At 37.6% G+C, this 16,435-nt stretch overlaps 1 protein-coding gene and 1 non-coding gene across 2 annotated transcripts in view; both read right to left on the bottom strand.

The window, feature by feature from the left end:
• The window catches only part of LOC132010478 (serine/threonine-protein kinase Nek10-like), a 116,142-nt gene extending 101,075 nt beyond the window's left edge, over positions 1–15,067 (bottom strand). The window contains exon 1 of the mRNA XM_059388322.1: positions 15,002–15,067. Coding sequence (XP_059244305.1) covers positions 15,002–15,067 — 66 coding nt within the window. The remainder of the gene's footprint in view (positions 1–15,001) is intronic.
• On the bottom strand, positions 13,145–13,248 carry LOC132012707 (U6 spliceosomal RNA). Its single transcript, XR_009402702.1, has one exon. It is a non-coding gene; the product is annotated as a U6 spliceosomal RNA (small nuclear RNA).
• Positions 15,068–16,435: the final 1,368 nt, after the last annotated feature.

Genomic DNA, 16,435 nt, shown 5'->3' with positions numbered 1-16,435 from the left:
TTCCAATACCCGCAAGCTCTGCGACACTCAGACACCTCCGATCCTTCTGTGACCCTGTGGGCCCTGAGTCCACGCTGACCCCGCGTGGGGTTCACCCGGGTTTAGCCTCTGGAGCGATGTCCCTCAGCGGAACAGACTTTTAAAAGTCCTGATTTTGTGCTCCGTTGCTCCGACACTTGCCGGGAGCCGGCCCCTCCCCCCGGGGTCTATCTTCCCGTGGCTTTGGATTCACTTCTCCGCCGGTCCTACCTTTCAGAAAGTGGTTGTTTTTTTGTTTCCAGAATTGCTGTTCTTCTCTCGATCTGCCGATGGATTTTCAGGTGTTTGCAATCTTTAGATAAGCTATCTAGCTGATCTCCGGCTAGCTGAAGTAGTCTCAGCCTGCTACTTCTCTGCCATCTTGACTCCTCACCCGCACAGATGTCTTTTATTAGGTTGAGGAAGTTTCCTTCTATTCCCAGCTTGTTGAGTGCTTTTGTTATGAAAGAGAGTTGGAATTTATCAAATGCTTTTTCTGCATCTATCGAGATAATTTCTTTCATGCTGTCAGTGTAGTGTATTACATTGATTGATTTTCATATTTCAAACCACTCTTGAATTTCTGAGATAAATCCTAATTATTCATGTTATATAAGCCTTAATCCATGTTGTTAGGTTTGGTGTACTAGTGGTTTTTGTGTTTTGTTTTGTTTTTTTAATTTAAATTCAATTAAACAACATGTAGTGCATCATTAGTTTCAGATGTATAGTTCAGTAATTCATCAGTTGCATATAACACCCAGTGCTCATCGTATCATATACCCTCCTTAATGCCCCTCACCCAGTTACCCCATCCCTCACCCACTTCCCCTCCAGTATCCCTCAGTTTGCTTCCTATAGTTAAGAGTCTCTCATGGTTTTTCTCACTCTGATTTCTTCCCTTTCAGTTTTCCCTCCCTTCTGCTAAGATCCTCTGTACTTTCTTATATTCCACATGACTGAAACCATATGATAATTGTCTTTCTCTGATTGACTTATTTAGCTTGTATAGTACCCTCCAGTTCCATCCACATTGATGTGTTAATGTCTTGTTGAAGGTTTTATGTCTATATTTATAAAAGATACCGGCCTGGGGTGCCTGGGTGGCTCAGTGGCTTAAAGCCTCTGCCTTCTGCTCAGGTCATGATCCCGGTGTTGTGGGATCAAGCCCCGCATTGGGCTCTCTGCTCAGCAGGGAGCCTGCTTTCTCCTCCCTCTCTCTCTGCCTGCAACTCTGCCTACTTGTGATCTCTGTCTGTCAAATAAATAAATAAAAATCTAAAAAAAAAAATACTGGTCTGTAGTTTCCTTCTCTTATTACGACTTTAGTTTTGGTATCATGGTAATACTGTCCTCTTGAATGAGTTATGGAGTGTCCCTTCCTCTTCTGTTTCTTGGTAAAATTTCTGAATGATTGATATTCCTTCTTTACACATGGTAGAATTCACCAGTGAAGTCATCTGGTCCTGGGTTTTCCCTTGCAGGGAGTTTTTTGATCATTAATTCAATATTTTGTTATTGGTCTATTCAGATTTCTCTTTTTCTCCTTTAGCCGATTTTGGTATTTTTGTGTGTTTCTAGTAATTTTTCCATTCCCTCTATGCCATCGAATTTGGTACAATTGTTCTTAGTATCCCCCCCACTTTTTTTTTTTTTACTTCTTTAAATCAACAGTAGTGTTTCCTCTTTCATTCCTAATTTTGGTAATTTGAGTCTTCTCTTTCATTTTTTTCTTGGTCCGTCTAGCTAAAGGTTGTCAATTTTGTTGATTTTTAAAAGATCCAACTATTGTTTTTATTCCTTTTCTCTATTGTTTTTCTATTCTCTATTTTGTTTTTGCATTAGTCTTTTTATTATCTTTCTTCTTTGCTTGGGGTTTAGTTTGCTGTTCTTTTTCTAGTTTCTTAGGGTAGTAGGTTAGGAAATATTTTTAAAATCTTTCTTCTCTTATTATATAGGCATTTTTAGCTGTAAATTCCCCTGCAAGTGCTGATATAGGGACATCCCATATTTTTTACTATTTTGCATTTTTGTTTTCATTCATCTCAAGGTATTTCCAGCTATCCTTTTAACTTCTTTGATCTATTGGTTATGTAAGAGTGCATTGTTTAATTTTCACAGGTTTATGTATTCCCCAAATTTCCTTCTGTTAATACTGTCTAATTTCATTCCAGTGTGGCTGAGGAACATACTTTGTATAACTTCAGCCCTTTTAAGTGTATTAATTTTATCAATTTTTGTGTGTATCATAAATGAGAGAGATCAAATTTTTAAAAAGTTTTAAGAAAATAAAGACAATGAGAAATAAAATGGAGTTTTTTGTTTTTAAATATTTTGGGGCTTTTTCTATGTGTGAGGCTTATTTTTTTATTTGATTTTATTACATCATAGAATATACCTTATATAATTACAGTTTTTCAGAGTAAGTTAAGAAATTCTTTATATTCTGATGATTCAGATAGTCATTCACCCCCAGGTGGGTGGATTAATACAAAAATACTATTTGTTCAAATTCTACAAATTGGTCAGGGCTTTTTGAGAATAGTTTATATCTGCTCCATGCCACATCAACTAGGCAGCTCAACTAGCGCAGGAGAAATCGCTTCCAATGATGGTTGATATTGCTCATTTGCTGGGAGCTCACCTAGGGATATTGGCCCTTGGTTTACTTCCATGTGTTCTCTTCACATGGCTACATCATGTAAATCTGATGGCTACGTCAGGTTTCATTTCCTACATTATGGTGGCTGAGAGCTGATAGGGAATATTTCAAGAGTTAGAGTTAGAAAAATATAGCCTCCATGTACAAGCACTTACCAAACATCTGTTAGCATAACACTTGCCAATGTCTCATTGGCTAATGCCAATCATGTGGCCAAGCCCAGAAATAATGTTTGATAGGAGTATACAAGGGCATGCTTACCAGTAAAAGTGCTTTGTCAGCAAGTCACCAAGGATTAGTCTGCCACACATAAAATATAAAGTTTATGGAAGTTTTGTAGATTCTTTGAAAACACTGTATTTTATTTTTAGGTCACAGAGCTCAATATATGTTTATCTGGCTATATTTATTGACAAATTATTCAGATCTTCTATATCCTTATTTATGTCAGTGATAAATTGGTGTGTAAAAATCTCCATCTACTATTGTGTTTTGTTTTTGTTTTTTAATTTAGTGGTTATTCTAGTTTAGGCTTTTAAGAGAATGCCACGGACTGAGTGGTTTATAAACAACAGAAATTTATTTCTCACAGTTACATAGGCTGTGAAATCCAAGATCAAGGCACTGGCAGATCTGGTGTCTGGTGAGGCTTGCTTCTTGGTTCACAGAGACCTCTCTTCTTACTGTTTCCAACATATGTTGAAGGGGCAAGAGAGCTTTTTGGGGTTTCTTTGAAAATGTCTCACTAGTCTCCTTCAATCCTATTCATGCGGGCTCTGACTTTATGACCTAACCATCTCCCAAAGACCCCCCCCCCACTCTTACTACCATCACATTTATGGTTGTGATCTCAACATAATGAATTTTGGGAGCATGCATCATTACATAATAGTGGTCTTTATATTTATAACAGTTCCTATTTTGTTAATTTTTATGAAGTTTAGTGCAAATATGTTATGATTCATGAATCTTTATTTTCAATTTTACCTTTTATCAGTGATAACTGGCTATCCTTGTACTAAATACTTTTTTTGTTTGTTTGTCCTGTTTCCTTTGTTTCATATTAGTATTATAAATTTTTGTTTTGACCCTCAGTCACTTTTATTATTTCTTATTGTCTTGAATTTGTAATGACTCTATCTGGAATTCTTTGTCTTTTCATTGATGATTAAGATCCCTCCTTTTGAGTATGATCTGTTTTCCTAGACAATGAACCCATTCACAAAGCTTGTTAGTTTATTCTTTTCATAAATTTGAAAATGGCATTTTTCAAAGAGCTGGAACAACAGTCCTAAAATTTATATGGAACCAGAAGAGACCCCATACTGCAAAGGAAATGTTGAAAAAGAAAAACAAAACTGGGGGCATCCCATTGCTGTATTTCAAGCTTTACTACAAAGCTGTGATTACCAAGACAACATGGTACTGGCACAAAAAAAGACATAGCCCAGTGGAACAGAGTAGAAAGCCCAGACATGGACCCTCAACTCTATGGTCAAATAATGTTCGACAAAGTAGGAAAACATATACAGTGGGAAAAAGGCAGTCTCTTCAGTAAATGGTGCTGGGAAATTTGCACAGCTATGTGTAGAAGAATGAAACTCGACCATTCTCTTACACTGTAAGAGAAGATAAACTCGAAATGGATAAAAGACCTCAGCTTGAGGCAGGAAAAAGGAAAGGAAACAGACTGAGTAATCGACTTAAAAGCATTGAATCTTTCAGTGTTGGTACAATAAATTAAGGTGACAACTCTAAATGTAGTAACAAAGCAAAATAAGCAAATCCTTATTTCACTTTTTCTGTTTCTCTTTTTCTCTTTCCCCTATTTAAACTTCTAACATTTGAGGAAAAGGGAGGAAGTAGACATTATTTGAATGAATATGGTATCCCTTTACCTTATATTTTAAAAATGTGTTGCATTTGGCAATCTTTATAACATACTTGACAGGTCATTTTCCTGTTGTACTGGGAAGGAAAAAAAGCACAAAGAAAATAGCTGATTTTCCACAGTCCCACAGTGTCAAGGTGTCATTCTTTCAGCCACACCAGGTTCATTGCTAAATTGATTTATTTTCTCCATAAAGAACTGGTATCCCATGGACTACACAGATAACAGTTAATTCCTAAATGGAACACATTGGATTTGGTACTGAATGAAGTGCTTCCTGTTTTGAATATCTCTAGTTATTGTGTATAAAAGAGAGAAGAAGGATTATTTTTATAAACGTTTCATATTGTTAAAATTAGTTTCAGTGGTTTTGGGAGTTGGGAATATGGAAATTTTCAAGGTTGATGCTTCTAAAGAAAGCAAAAGCTGCCTGCCTAGCATTTCAGTGACTTGGATGAGAGAAAAGTTTAGATAGACCATTTAGTTCTTTGGTAAAAGGAAGAAGAAAATTAGCAATTTAGTGTGGATAAAATGGTGATAAAAATGGGCCCTCATTCTTTAACTTTTACACAGAAATCTAGGAGTTATCCAGTGGACAATTGCTTTTATTTTATTTATTTATTTTAATTTATTATTTTATTTATTTATTTTAAACCTTAATTTTAGTCAGGTTAATAGAGACAATAACCAATGATGGCAGAGCAGAATGTCAGCAAAACCAAGTATGAAGGAAAACAGTTTCTTTTGTCCTATCAGAGTTACAGTCAGCAAAGAGCAGTTGTCGTAAAACATGACTTAGTTCTGTCTCCCTTTCTCTCTGGAATCTCTTCCTTCCATATTCTTCTACTCTGTTTTCATTTCATACTCTAATCTAGGAACTGTAGTATAGAGATGCTTCCCATGTGGCCCTGAGCTCCATCTATCAGGCTGTTGCCTTTAGCTCACTGTCAACCAGTTTATCAGTACTATGGCCATTGATGCCCTGTGTTTTCATCTCTCCTCTGTCATTTCTCCTTATCAATTTCCTGGGAACATCTCCTGTGTTTAACACAAAAGAAGAGATCTCTAACTGTGAGATGCAGACATTGGCCTCAGAGAAGGTACTGTGGGTGAAAGAGGCTTTTCTGTACTCCCCAAATCACAGTGACTCTGTTGTTATTGATAGCTTTCTTCGTTGGGGTTTAGCAAGTGAGTCACTTATCTAGAACAGGGGGACAGAGTGAAATCAATCATGAAAAGGCTGCCAAAGGCGACGGCAAAGATTTTTCATTTGTAACTCATTCAGAGTTAGAGAACTTCTGTTTAAGAGATGAAAGAGGAATGCTTTGGTTTTCTTCTTCAGTCACATAAGATCAGAGATTTCAGATCTATTTGCTGAGCATTTTATGAAGAAATACAGTGAGGATTCAGTCCAACACGTCTACAATTAAAAAGGATGAATTCTTGGGGCCCCTGGGAGCCTGCTTCTGCCTGCCACTCCCCCTGCTTGTGTTCTGTATCCCTACACTGTCCAATAAATAAATAAAAACTTTTTTTTTTAAGCGATGGATTCTTAAAAGTGACTTTGAAATATGTGCTAGTTATCTTTTAGAATTAAAAAAATCCAGGGCATGTGGGTGGCTCAGTGGGTTCTGCCTTTGGCTCAGGACATGATCTCAGTCAGGGTCCTGGGTGGGCTCGAGCCCCACATCAGGTTCTCTGCTCAGGGGGGAGCCTGCTTCCCCCACCCCCTGCCTGCCTCTCTGCCTACTTGTGATCTCTGTCTATCAAACAAATAAATAAAATCTTAAAAAAAACTCTTAAATAAAAAACAGGTTTTAGTAGTGTAGCAAAAGTATTATATCATCAAAAATTATTTGCCCACAGATTTGTTTCTGAGTAGCAAGCACTCTAGTTTTGAACATAATGTTGACTCTATTTCCAATGTTTAGGTCATACTGAAAAATTTAATCTTCCTTATAAAACTGTGTGTATATCTGTCATTAAGATGTTTTTAAACCTTAATTGATGAAGCAGCATTTCAAAACAGGAATAGATCTTACAAATCTCTCTTACAGAGATGAAAAAATTGAGACCCTCCAAAGGTCAAATAGCTGCTTGATGCCACACAACAGTTAAATGCCAACTCATGAAATACACTTTCACTTTTAAATAACATCTCTATTCTTCATAGCACTTAATAAATTTGTATTTATTTACTTATATATTCATTGTCTCCCTTAGCATAACATAAATGTTGTAAGGCCAGGGGTTTTGGGTGTGTTTCATTCACTGCTATGTCCCAACATCTACAACAGTGCCTGGCACGTAGTAGGTGTTCAATACACATTTGTTGAGTTAATGAAAGTACATTTAGGGCAGAGTATGGGCTATAGTGCTTTTTCAGTTTGGTGTCAGGCCATCCATGTTTGCTGGCTCAGTAAGAGAAAGTTTCATGTAATAGGTAGAACTTGATCTATGTATTAAAGGCTGGCATTGCTTGGTGGTGAAGGGAATGAACGTGCTAGATAAGTGTTGCCATGAACTAGGAGCAAATATCTGGAGGGAGGCTGGCCACTAGTGTTTCAAGATCATACATACTTTTCTCAAATTGGACCTGGTGGAAAAGATAGCCTGACAGCATGGTCAGCACTACCAAGTTTTTTCACTGAGAGAGGTGAAAGTTCTTGGCCTATTTGACTTTGACTTGAACAGGCCAAAGGTCAAATAGTCATTTGGTTGTCCAGTCAGACATCTGTCTTCAGGATTCAGAAATATGACAGTCCCATCTTCACCACCACATCTGCTGTGATGCCTGTTTTTTCCCTAACTTATTGACACAGTCCTCATGAAAGGTGCCAGATTTCCCTATATAATAAAGAATGATGATGATGATGATGATGGCACGTTGCATTTGTACAGCATATAGGATTTTTCTTGACACTTGCACTTAAGTGTCACATGAACAGATTCTGTGCTGCAGTGAATTGCAGTGTCATATAAAATGATCTGAAATCAGTTGTGCTACCTGGGCAGTGTCTGCTGACCCTAGTGGGGAAATGAAAATTGAGTCTAACTTGATTTTTCATTTTCCAGTTAAAACATCACATCAGTTAAAGGCAGATCGACAGCCACACTGGTATTCATAGTTCCTATTTTGCATAAGACAGCATCAATCTATTTAGTCTTTGTACTATCTTGAGTTTTAGATACATTCCATATTAAATGTTTCCCTGGCTTAAAGAAGTATTGCATTAGTCAGTGAAATGATGGGTCAGTTTTAAGAGTTATTACTGCTCATTCATGGAAAGTATATTGATGAAGATACCCAATGAGTGTCTTGCCATTCTAGCTTATAAAATGCTGCTTAGGGGCCTAAATCATGTATCTCCCTGAATCCAATCCACAGGAGGCAGGTGACCCAATGAGAAGGTTTGGCATTTAGGAACCAGTCCTGGCCTACCTTGACCTTGGAACTAATGAAGCTATTATGATAGTCCAGTGTATTTATTATTTAACTAAATCATTTATAGATAAGATATGCTCATCGGGCCTGGATTTAATATTTCATATATTCATATGTCTTTTGTACTTTAAAAGAACTTTCAAATCATTGATTTCATTGGTATTAAGACACATTAATGCACGTCTCCATGTAACATGAGAGAAATGCGGTACTTTTTGAGAAATGTCCCAAAGGCCATATAAATATAGTGCTTTCATTATTTTTATAAAGTAAATGAAGAAAACCATACTTAATATGTAAATAGCTTTTGGTATGCCTTTCTATAAGAAGGATGACTTAAACAGAAACAACAGAGAGTACACAAATAACATTCCAACTAGGGTTGCCAGATAAAATACAGGACGCCAAATAAAATTTGAATTCCAGATAAACAACGAGGACTTTTTCAGTTTGTGTCCCAGGTATTGTGTTTTTTTAGTATAAATTTGTTCCAAATATTGCATTATTTTAGTAGTTCACATTTAACTGACTGTCTTGGATTTTTATTGGCTAAAACTGCCAATCCCAGATGCAACATAGGATCAGGCGGGCCCTAAAATTTGTGATAAAGGTTTTCTTCAGGCATAGTATATTATTCCATGGTTCTTGAATGTGTCATCCAATTCTCTTTACTCTCTGAAAGAAGTCTGTGTTTAAAAGGTTATTGGAACTGTTTAGGTATCAAATATGTTTATCTGCTTAATGGCAGCAGGCTTCTATGAACAGAGAAATTTCTGTGATATGAGCGTTCAGAACCTCTGAGGATAAGACTTTAAATGACTGTTAATAACCAAAATGATATTACCCATTGGCTGTCCTCAACTGTGGATCTCATAGGCATAAGCTAATATATTCCAAACTGTTCTAGTTTCTTCTGCCACACCTGTTCCCCCTGTATCTATGTTAATGATACTGATACCCACTCCGTCATTCAAGCCAGACACTTAGAAGCCTTGTTGATGTATTCTAAGCAGGTAGAACAGTGCCTGGTACTCCAGAGCCTAGACTGCTTTTTGCTCAGCTCTGCTTATCTCACTGAGCATCTGAGTATCACATTGCTTATCCTCCAGAAAATGCCCCTAGCCACGTGTTTCCTCTAGGTTCGCCCACCTTCCCTCATTTCCGTTCATTCTCATTGATTCCCATCCCACCATAGTGATGGGTTTTTGAGCTCTTTCTCAGCAACATTTACCCACCTCTAGTAATAATAAACGTGCACGTACACACACACACACACACACTTGTGTGGGTACATCCACTTTATCCATCCTATTATTGCTAAACGTTCTATATTGAATCATTCTAAGATAGAGCATAATTCGCTTTTCAGCCTCAACAAACTATAATTATTGGCCTATACATTTAATTATGTCACTTCAGGTAAGATTTTTGTCCTTGAATTCATAGGGACTTTTGCCTCTTCAGTGAGCAAATAATGGATCTTGTGTCCCAGACAGATAGTTTATATTCTTTTAAAATTTACATTTTTGTTTCTTTTTCACTTAACAATGATAAATTCATTCTCTTTCTCCTCCTTCTTTAAGGCAGTCTAGGGAAATGAAAGTTTGATGGCCAGAACCTGAGAACTAAATGTACTTTTTTAATAGACTTGGAATTAATATATTGCAGTGGGATGCAAAAATCCCTTTCTATCCTTACCCAGTGAAGCAAATATTATTGGGTGAATTATTTCAATACAAGAAACTTATCTCTAAATATTTAGCCTTAACTGTGTCCTAAACAACTCAAGATTCTTTTATTAGTAATTTCTAATATTTGTTAGGCAAAATTTTCTTTTACGATGTCTCCCAACACCACTTCTAAGATGCGACATCATTATCTTGCCAATGAGATACATTTCAATAATAGCTTTTCAATTTCTCTAAAAATTCTAATTTCTTCCTTAGTTTCACATGCCTTTCAACAAATGAATCTCCCTCAGCTCTAGAATTTCTTTCTGCTCATTAGTGCTATATATAAGTTCATTCTTATAAACTCAGGGTTGTCACATTTTGTAAGTTTATCTTCTGTGGCAAGTACTAGCCTTTAACAGGTTAAGTTTATCTATGGGTTACTAGTGTGATAATGGTGGACACAGGAACTGGGGATAAATATGAAGTGGCACATGCTGTGGAAACATTGGATCTTGAGATGGCAAAGGTTCAGTGGGATGCAAAGTAGCCAGCCCCAAGTATCTCAGATCAAGAAAAAGTTCCCATGCCCCCACACATGTGTGTACCCTCTCTCTCTCTCTCTCTCACACACACACACACACACACACACATCTTTAAAAACCAAAGGATTCTTTGACATGCAAATGGAAGCAGAAATGGAAGTAGAAAAATAAAAAGACATATTTATATCAGGAGATAATGTTGGGGCAAAAATAGTCACATAATTCCACCAGGAATTATGAAGAAAACAGACCCCAGGGTTTAAGATGGTTCCCTGGCGCTATCTCCCTGGTACAGAAGCTCTGGCCTTTCTCCACAGAGATACCTTGGCCCTTTTGCTACGCCTCAGAAACAGCCCTTGAAATTCAAGAGGGGTACATGGGTGGCTCAGTTGGTTAAGTGGCCAACTCCTGATTTCAGCTTGGGTCATGATCTCAGGGTTTTGAAATCAGGCTCATGTAGGGCTCTGTGATGGGTGTGGGGCCTGCTTCAGACTCTTTCTCTCCCTCTGCCACCCATTCCCCCGCCAAAAAAAGAAATTCCAGAAAATGTGAGGGTTATTGATATTTGTTGTGTTCTCAGCACTGCTTGGTAAAATAGACAAATCATTCAGAGTCCAGGACTTTATCCTAAGAATCGGTGGTTTGTAACAGAGCTACTGTGTGATGAGGTATGTGTGTCTGAGGGGCTTGTGGCTGTCGGTTAGATCTGGAAATTGTCCACATATGGTTTTAATGGAAGACTTAGGTGTGAAATAAATTATTCAAGGAGAGAGTGAAGAGTGAGAAGAAAAACATCATTTAGCACCCGGATGAAAGAAAAAAGTGCCATTATATGGGAACTGGGAGGACGGAAGGGACTACCCTTTGTAATATTGCAGCCTGCCTGCCCCGATCCATTCCTGACTCTCTTATTCTAATCCAGGTTTTCCATTTTCTATAGCATTTATCTTGTTGATGTATTCTAAGCAGGTAGAACAGTGCCTGGTACTCCGGAGCAGTTTATTGAATAAATGAAGAAAATAATGTCTCAACAAGTAAGTTTTAGTTGATAGTGTCAAAAACTGATGGGAAGTCACCTAAAACAAGTGAGGCAGTTAGTAATCCACGGTTCTCTAAGGGGAAACCCCACCAATGGCAAGATAGGAACAGATGCTGGACTAGAGTTGGGTTGAATGATGGATGGTAGGTGAGGAAGTGCGAGGGCCAACAGGAATTACTCTTTCAAAAGACTTTGCTTGGAACTGAAGAAAAAAGTGGTACTCACAGGAGGATTTGGGGTCAAGGAAGGATTTTACATTATTTGTTTTTGTGGTTTTTTAATGATTGAGACTCACAGGACAATGGCAGAACATGATCTGTTCCCTGGAAGTGGTGAAGGGATCATCTTTCTGTTAGGGGAAGGTCACTTTAGTGGTTGTGGAGAGGGTGGCCTAGAGCTGGAGAGACTAGGCTTAAGGACCTAGCTGGGCCACTACTATCAGGCCACTACTATCCCTGACCATGCCAGTGGGTCTCTTCTCCACTGGCTGTCATTGACCACCATTCCTTCCCCTTTGTCCTGCTCTTCCGCTTCAACCCCCTGGAATGCCTTCTGAAATTAGCAGTCTCCTCTTAGTCTCTCTGAGATTTTTACCTCCTGGATTTAGGTGAAAACTAGTTTTCTGAAGGTCCTATGATGGTGTTTGGAGATAGGCCTTGAAGTACTTGGTTTAGATGAGGTCAGGAAGATGGGGCCTTCATGATGTGGTCTTCTAAGACTATCAGTCACCCCCAGCACAGCCCGTCTCCACCTCCCAGCCACGTGAAGATACAGCAGGAAGATGGCCATTTGCAGGCCAGGAAGAGGACCCTTATGAGGGGACAAAATTGGCTAGTACCTTGATCTTAGACTTCCCAGCTTTCTGAATTGTGAGAAATAAATCCCTGTTTATTCTTGCTTAAGACATTCCATCTATGGTCTTTTGTTATGGTACCTCAAACTGACTAATACACGATTCTATTTTGCTGCTCAAATTGTTCCACATTTGGTCACTGGGAGTGCTTTAGGTTGTGTTCTGTGTCCCTTTGACATAACCTCATCATTAGAAGTTTTTTTTTTTTTTTCTTTTGAACCCTAACTTCCTGGCAATACAAGATTCTCCAGGTTCATTTAGTGTATATATCCTCCCCCTGTCCTAGAATCAGGCATTTCTCCAAGGAGTCCTGATTCTTTTTATTAGAGAATGGTATTAAAAAAAAAACAAGATTGGGGGCACCTGGGTGGCTCAGTTGGTTAAGCATATGACTCTTGATTTCAGCTCAGGTCATGATCTCATGGTCGTGAGATGGAGCCCTGTGATAGGCTCTGCTCTGGGTGTGGGGCCTGCTTAAGATTCCCTCTCTCCCTCTCTGCCTGTCCCTCCCAACACTCATGTGCTCTTTCTCTCTCTCTCTCTCTCTCTCTCTCTCTCGAGAGAGAGAGAGAGAAAGAAAAGAAGAAAAGAAAAGAAAGAACCAACCAAGATCTGGTGCTGAGAGTGTTCATTGCTACTGGGATGTTGTCATTTCTAGGCCTCTTCAGCTGTCAGAGCAAGGAGATATATGTATACGTGTGTACTATCCTGTGTATATACAGCTATCTAAACTATTTCTATATGCAACCATAGTTATCAATAATGTCTAAACATGAGTTCAGTGTGTTGTCTCCAACTCTCTTTTAATACCCCCGGTAGAGTACATCTAACCACTTTTTTCCTCACTTATCTGTAGAGTCCTTCTCCAACAGTGAGAAATCTGGCTTTTGCTAACTGCTAATTCCAGAATAGATATATAGCAGGATCAGAATTTTTACTCTTTACCCCTAGAGTAAACAACTTTGTTGACTAAAGGATAGTCCTAATGTACAGTACCTTTTTCCTATCATCTTACTGCTTCCAAAGCATGGAATGCTTCACAAATTTGCATGTCATTCTTGTGCAGATGTCAGGCTAATCTTCACTCCATCATTCTAATTTTAGTACACAGGCTGGAGAGAGCCCAATAATCAAAACCTTAACAAACATGATAATATGACGATTGTAGGAAAGAAGAATATACTTACCTATATACGAAAACCTTTTGTTTACTCTGTTATCTAGTTTCATTAACTTTGGTCTTTTTAAAGGAAAAAAGATCCCCCTCGGAACGGACATAAATCATCATATTGTTAAATTACTTAAAAGTTATCAAAATATTCATGTTTTAAAATGTTTAAAAGACATCAAGGTCCACTGTTTTTCTTGTTTACCTCATTTAGTAAATAAGAATACTTGACCATTAGCAACTTAATTGTTTATATATCAGTGAAGGTTTAGTGGTAGAATTTTAAGATCTAAACAAAAATTTATCTTTTTAAAAAATTAAATTAAGCATCTTTCCAACCTCATCTTTCTTCTGCATTATTTTCACTATCAATAATTTATGACTTTGTAAAGCAAAGGTCGTGTTTAGTGTCCACCCCCATCTCAAAGGCTGCTGATTATGAGTTATGTTTACTTATTTATTAAAATATTTATAATAAATACATGTTGCTCCTTACTATCCACTTAACTCTTTACTACCCCTGGTTTCACTAAAATTTTTTCCAGCTCTGTTGAAGGATTATTAACAGTTAAAAACTGTATACAGTTAAGGTGTACAATGTGATGTTTCAGTGTACTTACACATTGTGAAATAATTACCACAATCAAGCTTAGTAACATATCCATCACCTCACGTAGTTACCTTTTTTTTTAAATTTTATTTTAGGGGCGCCTGGGTGGCTCAGTGGTTTGGGCTGCTGCCTTCGGCTCGGGTCATGATCTCAGGGTCCTGGGATCGAGCCCCGCATTGGGCTCCCTGCTCCGCAGGAAGCCTGCTTCCCTCTCTCTCTCTCTCTCTCTCTGCCTGCCTCTCTGCCTACTTGTGATCTCTGTCTGTCAAATAAATAAATAAAATCTTTAAAAAAAATTTTTATTTTATTTAAATTCAATTACATAGTTACCTCTTTGTGTGTATGATAAGAATACTTGTGATCTGCTTTTAAGAAATTTCAAGTCTATAATACATGTTTTATATTAGATACAATACCATGTTATGTATTAGATCAGCAATAATAAAAATAAATACTTTTGTACAACTGACAATGGATGTAATTTTTACACACTTAATTGCAAATATTTTAACCTTGGCCAAAAGAACCCCTATTTTTGTTTAGTATCACCTAAGTTATGTTTTATTTTGTCACTAAAAGATTTTGGATGACTGGATCACATAGGAAATAACCATTTTTAAAATACAGAATAATGTTCTTGTTTGGAAAAAAGAAAACCCATTTTAAATTGTGTGTGTATACTACTTAACTTCTTTCCTTTAAATGAAGCATTGCTAGCTATATATCTCTGTATTTTTATAAATGTGGGTGGGCTTACCTTAAGCAGGGAAATTGGAAAGACAACAAATTATTTTTCAAGTGTTTTCTAAATGATAACCACCAAAAAACTTATATGATATCTGTAAGTTGTGATTGAATCAGTGACTTTAGTCATATTTCCCAAAGTCTGGGTTCTTTTGAAGGTTAAAAAACATAAGTAGGTTTTCTCATAGAACCTGTAGTAGTTTCCTAAGGCTGCCATAACAAAACTTCCACAGACCAGGTGGCGTTGGCTTAAATTTCTTTTCTCACACTTCCAAAGGCTGGAAGTCCAAGATCAAAGTGTAGGCCAGTTTAGTCTCCTTGGAGACCCGGATTCCACTCTCTTGTTGCGTCTTTACATGGTTGTTCTTCTGTACGTGCACGCTAATGGTGTCTCTTCCTCTTCTCGCAAGGACACTAGTCATATTGGATTATGGCCCATCACAGTGGCATCTTCTCAACTTAATCATCTCATACCAAATTACTTTAAAATACATTTTAAAGTATTTTAATTTAATTTAAAGTATTTAATTTTCACATTCTGAAGTAGTGGGATGGGGACTTCAACATCCGAATTTTGGGAGGACACAATAACAGAACATTTTGTTGTGGCTTCTAGAAATCAGACTCTGTATTCTGTTTGTCATTGCTTTGGGTTTTAATTATGTAATTCTTACCTGAGAGGATAGTTGAAGTTTATCCTAGAAGAAAAAGGCTAGTTGGCAACTGTGTTGTTTGTCTTTAATTTCCCTTTATTATTATTTTTCAGAGAAGTAATTCTTGGTCTTTTTCAGGGGCTTGCGCACAGCTTTGAAAATCTGATGAAAGCTATTATATCACTTAGCTTTGACAAACTGCCTCAAAACTCAGTGGCTTAATACAATAAACCTTTTTTTTTTTTTTTTTTAAATCAATACACTGTGTGTTGGTGAATTGGGCTGGTCCCAGTGAGGATTGCTGATCAGTGTATTGGGTGAGCTCAGTATGCATTGCAGTCACCTGGTTTCCAATGGCTTCACTCACATGTCTTATGGTTAACTGTCTATATGTACTGGTGGTGGAAGTAATTGGTCATATATTATCATCATCAAGCAGGCAGACTTGGCCTGAGTCACCTGGTTGTGTTCATAGGGTTTTCAAGAGCAGAAAGGAAGAAAAAGCCCCAAAGAGTAAGTTTAAGTCTCTCCTTATACCACTTTTGTTGGTATCTTCTTGGCCAAAGCAAGTCATATTAAGTCCGGATTCAACGTATAGAGAAATAGACTCCAGTACTGGATGGGAGTTGTAAAGCCACAGTGCAGAGAGGCACACCTGTGGGAATAAGAGGAGTTTGTGGTCTCCACAGAGAAGGAGGAGGAGGTGAAGTGATGAGAACAATCAACTGAGTAAACTCTGTTGTTACAAGTGTTTTCCCCCAGGCGGAGTAATTATTTTTTCAGAAGAAATGAAGGCTCTCTTCCAAAGAAATACAGTTGCTGGCTGTTGAGAGTGAAAGCATACCAGGAACAGGAAATGGAAAAAGGGTCTGAGGGGAAATAGGTAGAATGCTCATAGCATCTGCTTCATGAGCTTTTGGAAATGTGAAACAAATCCTCTGAGTTCTCCGTAGATTAAAACTTGAGAAATTTGCCTGTGGGGAAACAAAGACTTTTTTTTTTTCTGTAGAGGACATTATTTTTTGTTAAGGCATTTTTTGAATGTGAACAGTTGATCAGGTGACAACAGGAGATACTTTTTTATACAGTTAAAAAAAGCAGAGCTCTGGAGATTTCATTCACAATTCCCCCATTGCC

The sequence above is a fragment of the Mustela nigripes genome, chromosome 2, assembly GCF_022355385.1.
Source record: "Mustela nigripes isolate SB6536 chromosome 2, MUSNIG.SB6536, whole genome shotgun sequence".
Taxonomy (NCBI): domain Eukaryota; kingdom Metazoa; phylum Chordata; class Mammalia; order Carnivora; family Mustelidae; genus Mustela; species Mustela nigripes.
This window is presented reverse-complemented; position numbering and strand designations above follow the sequence as displayed.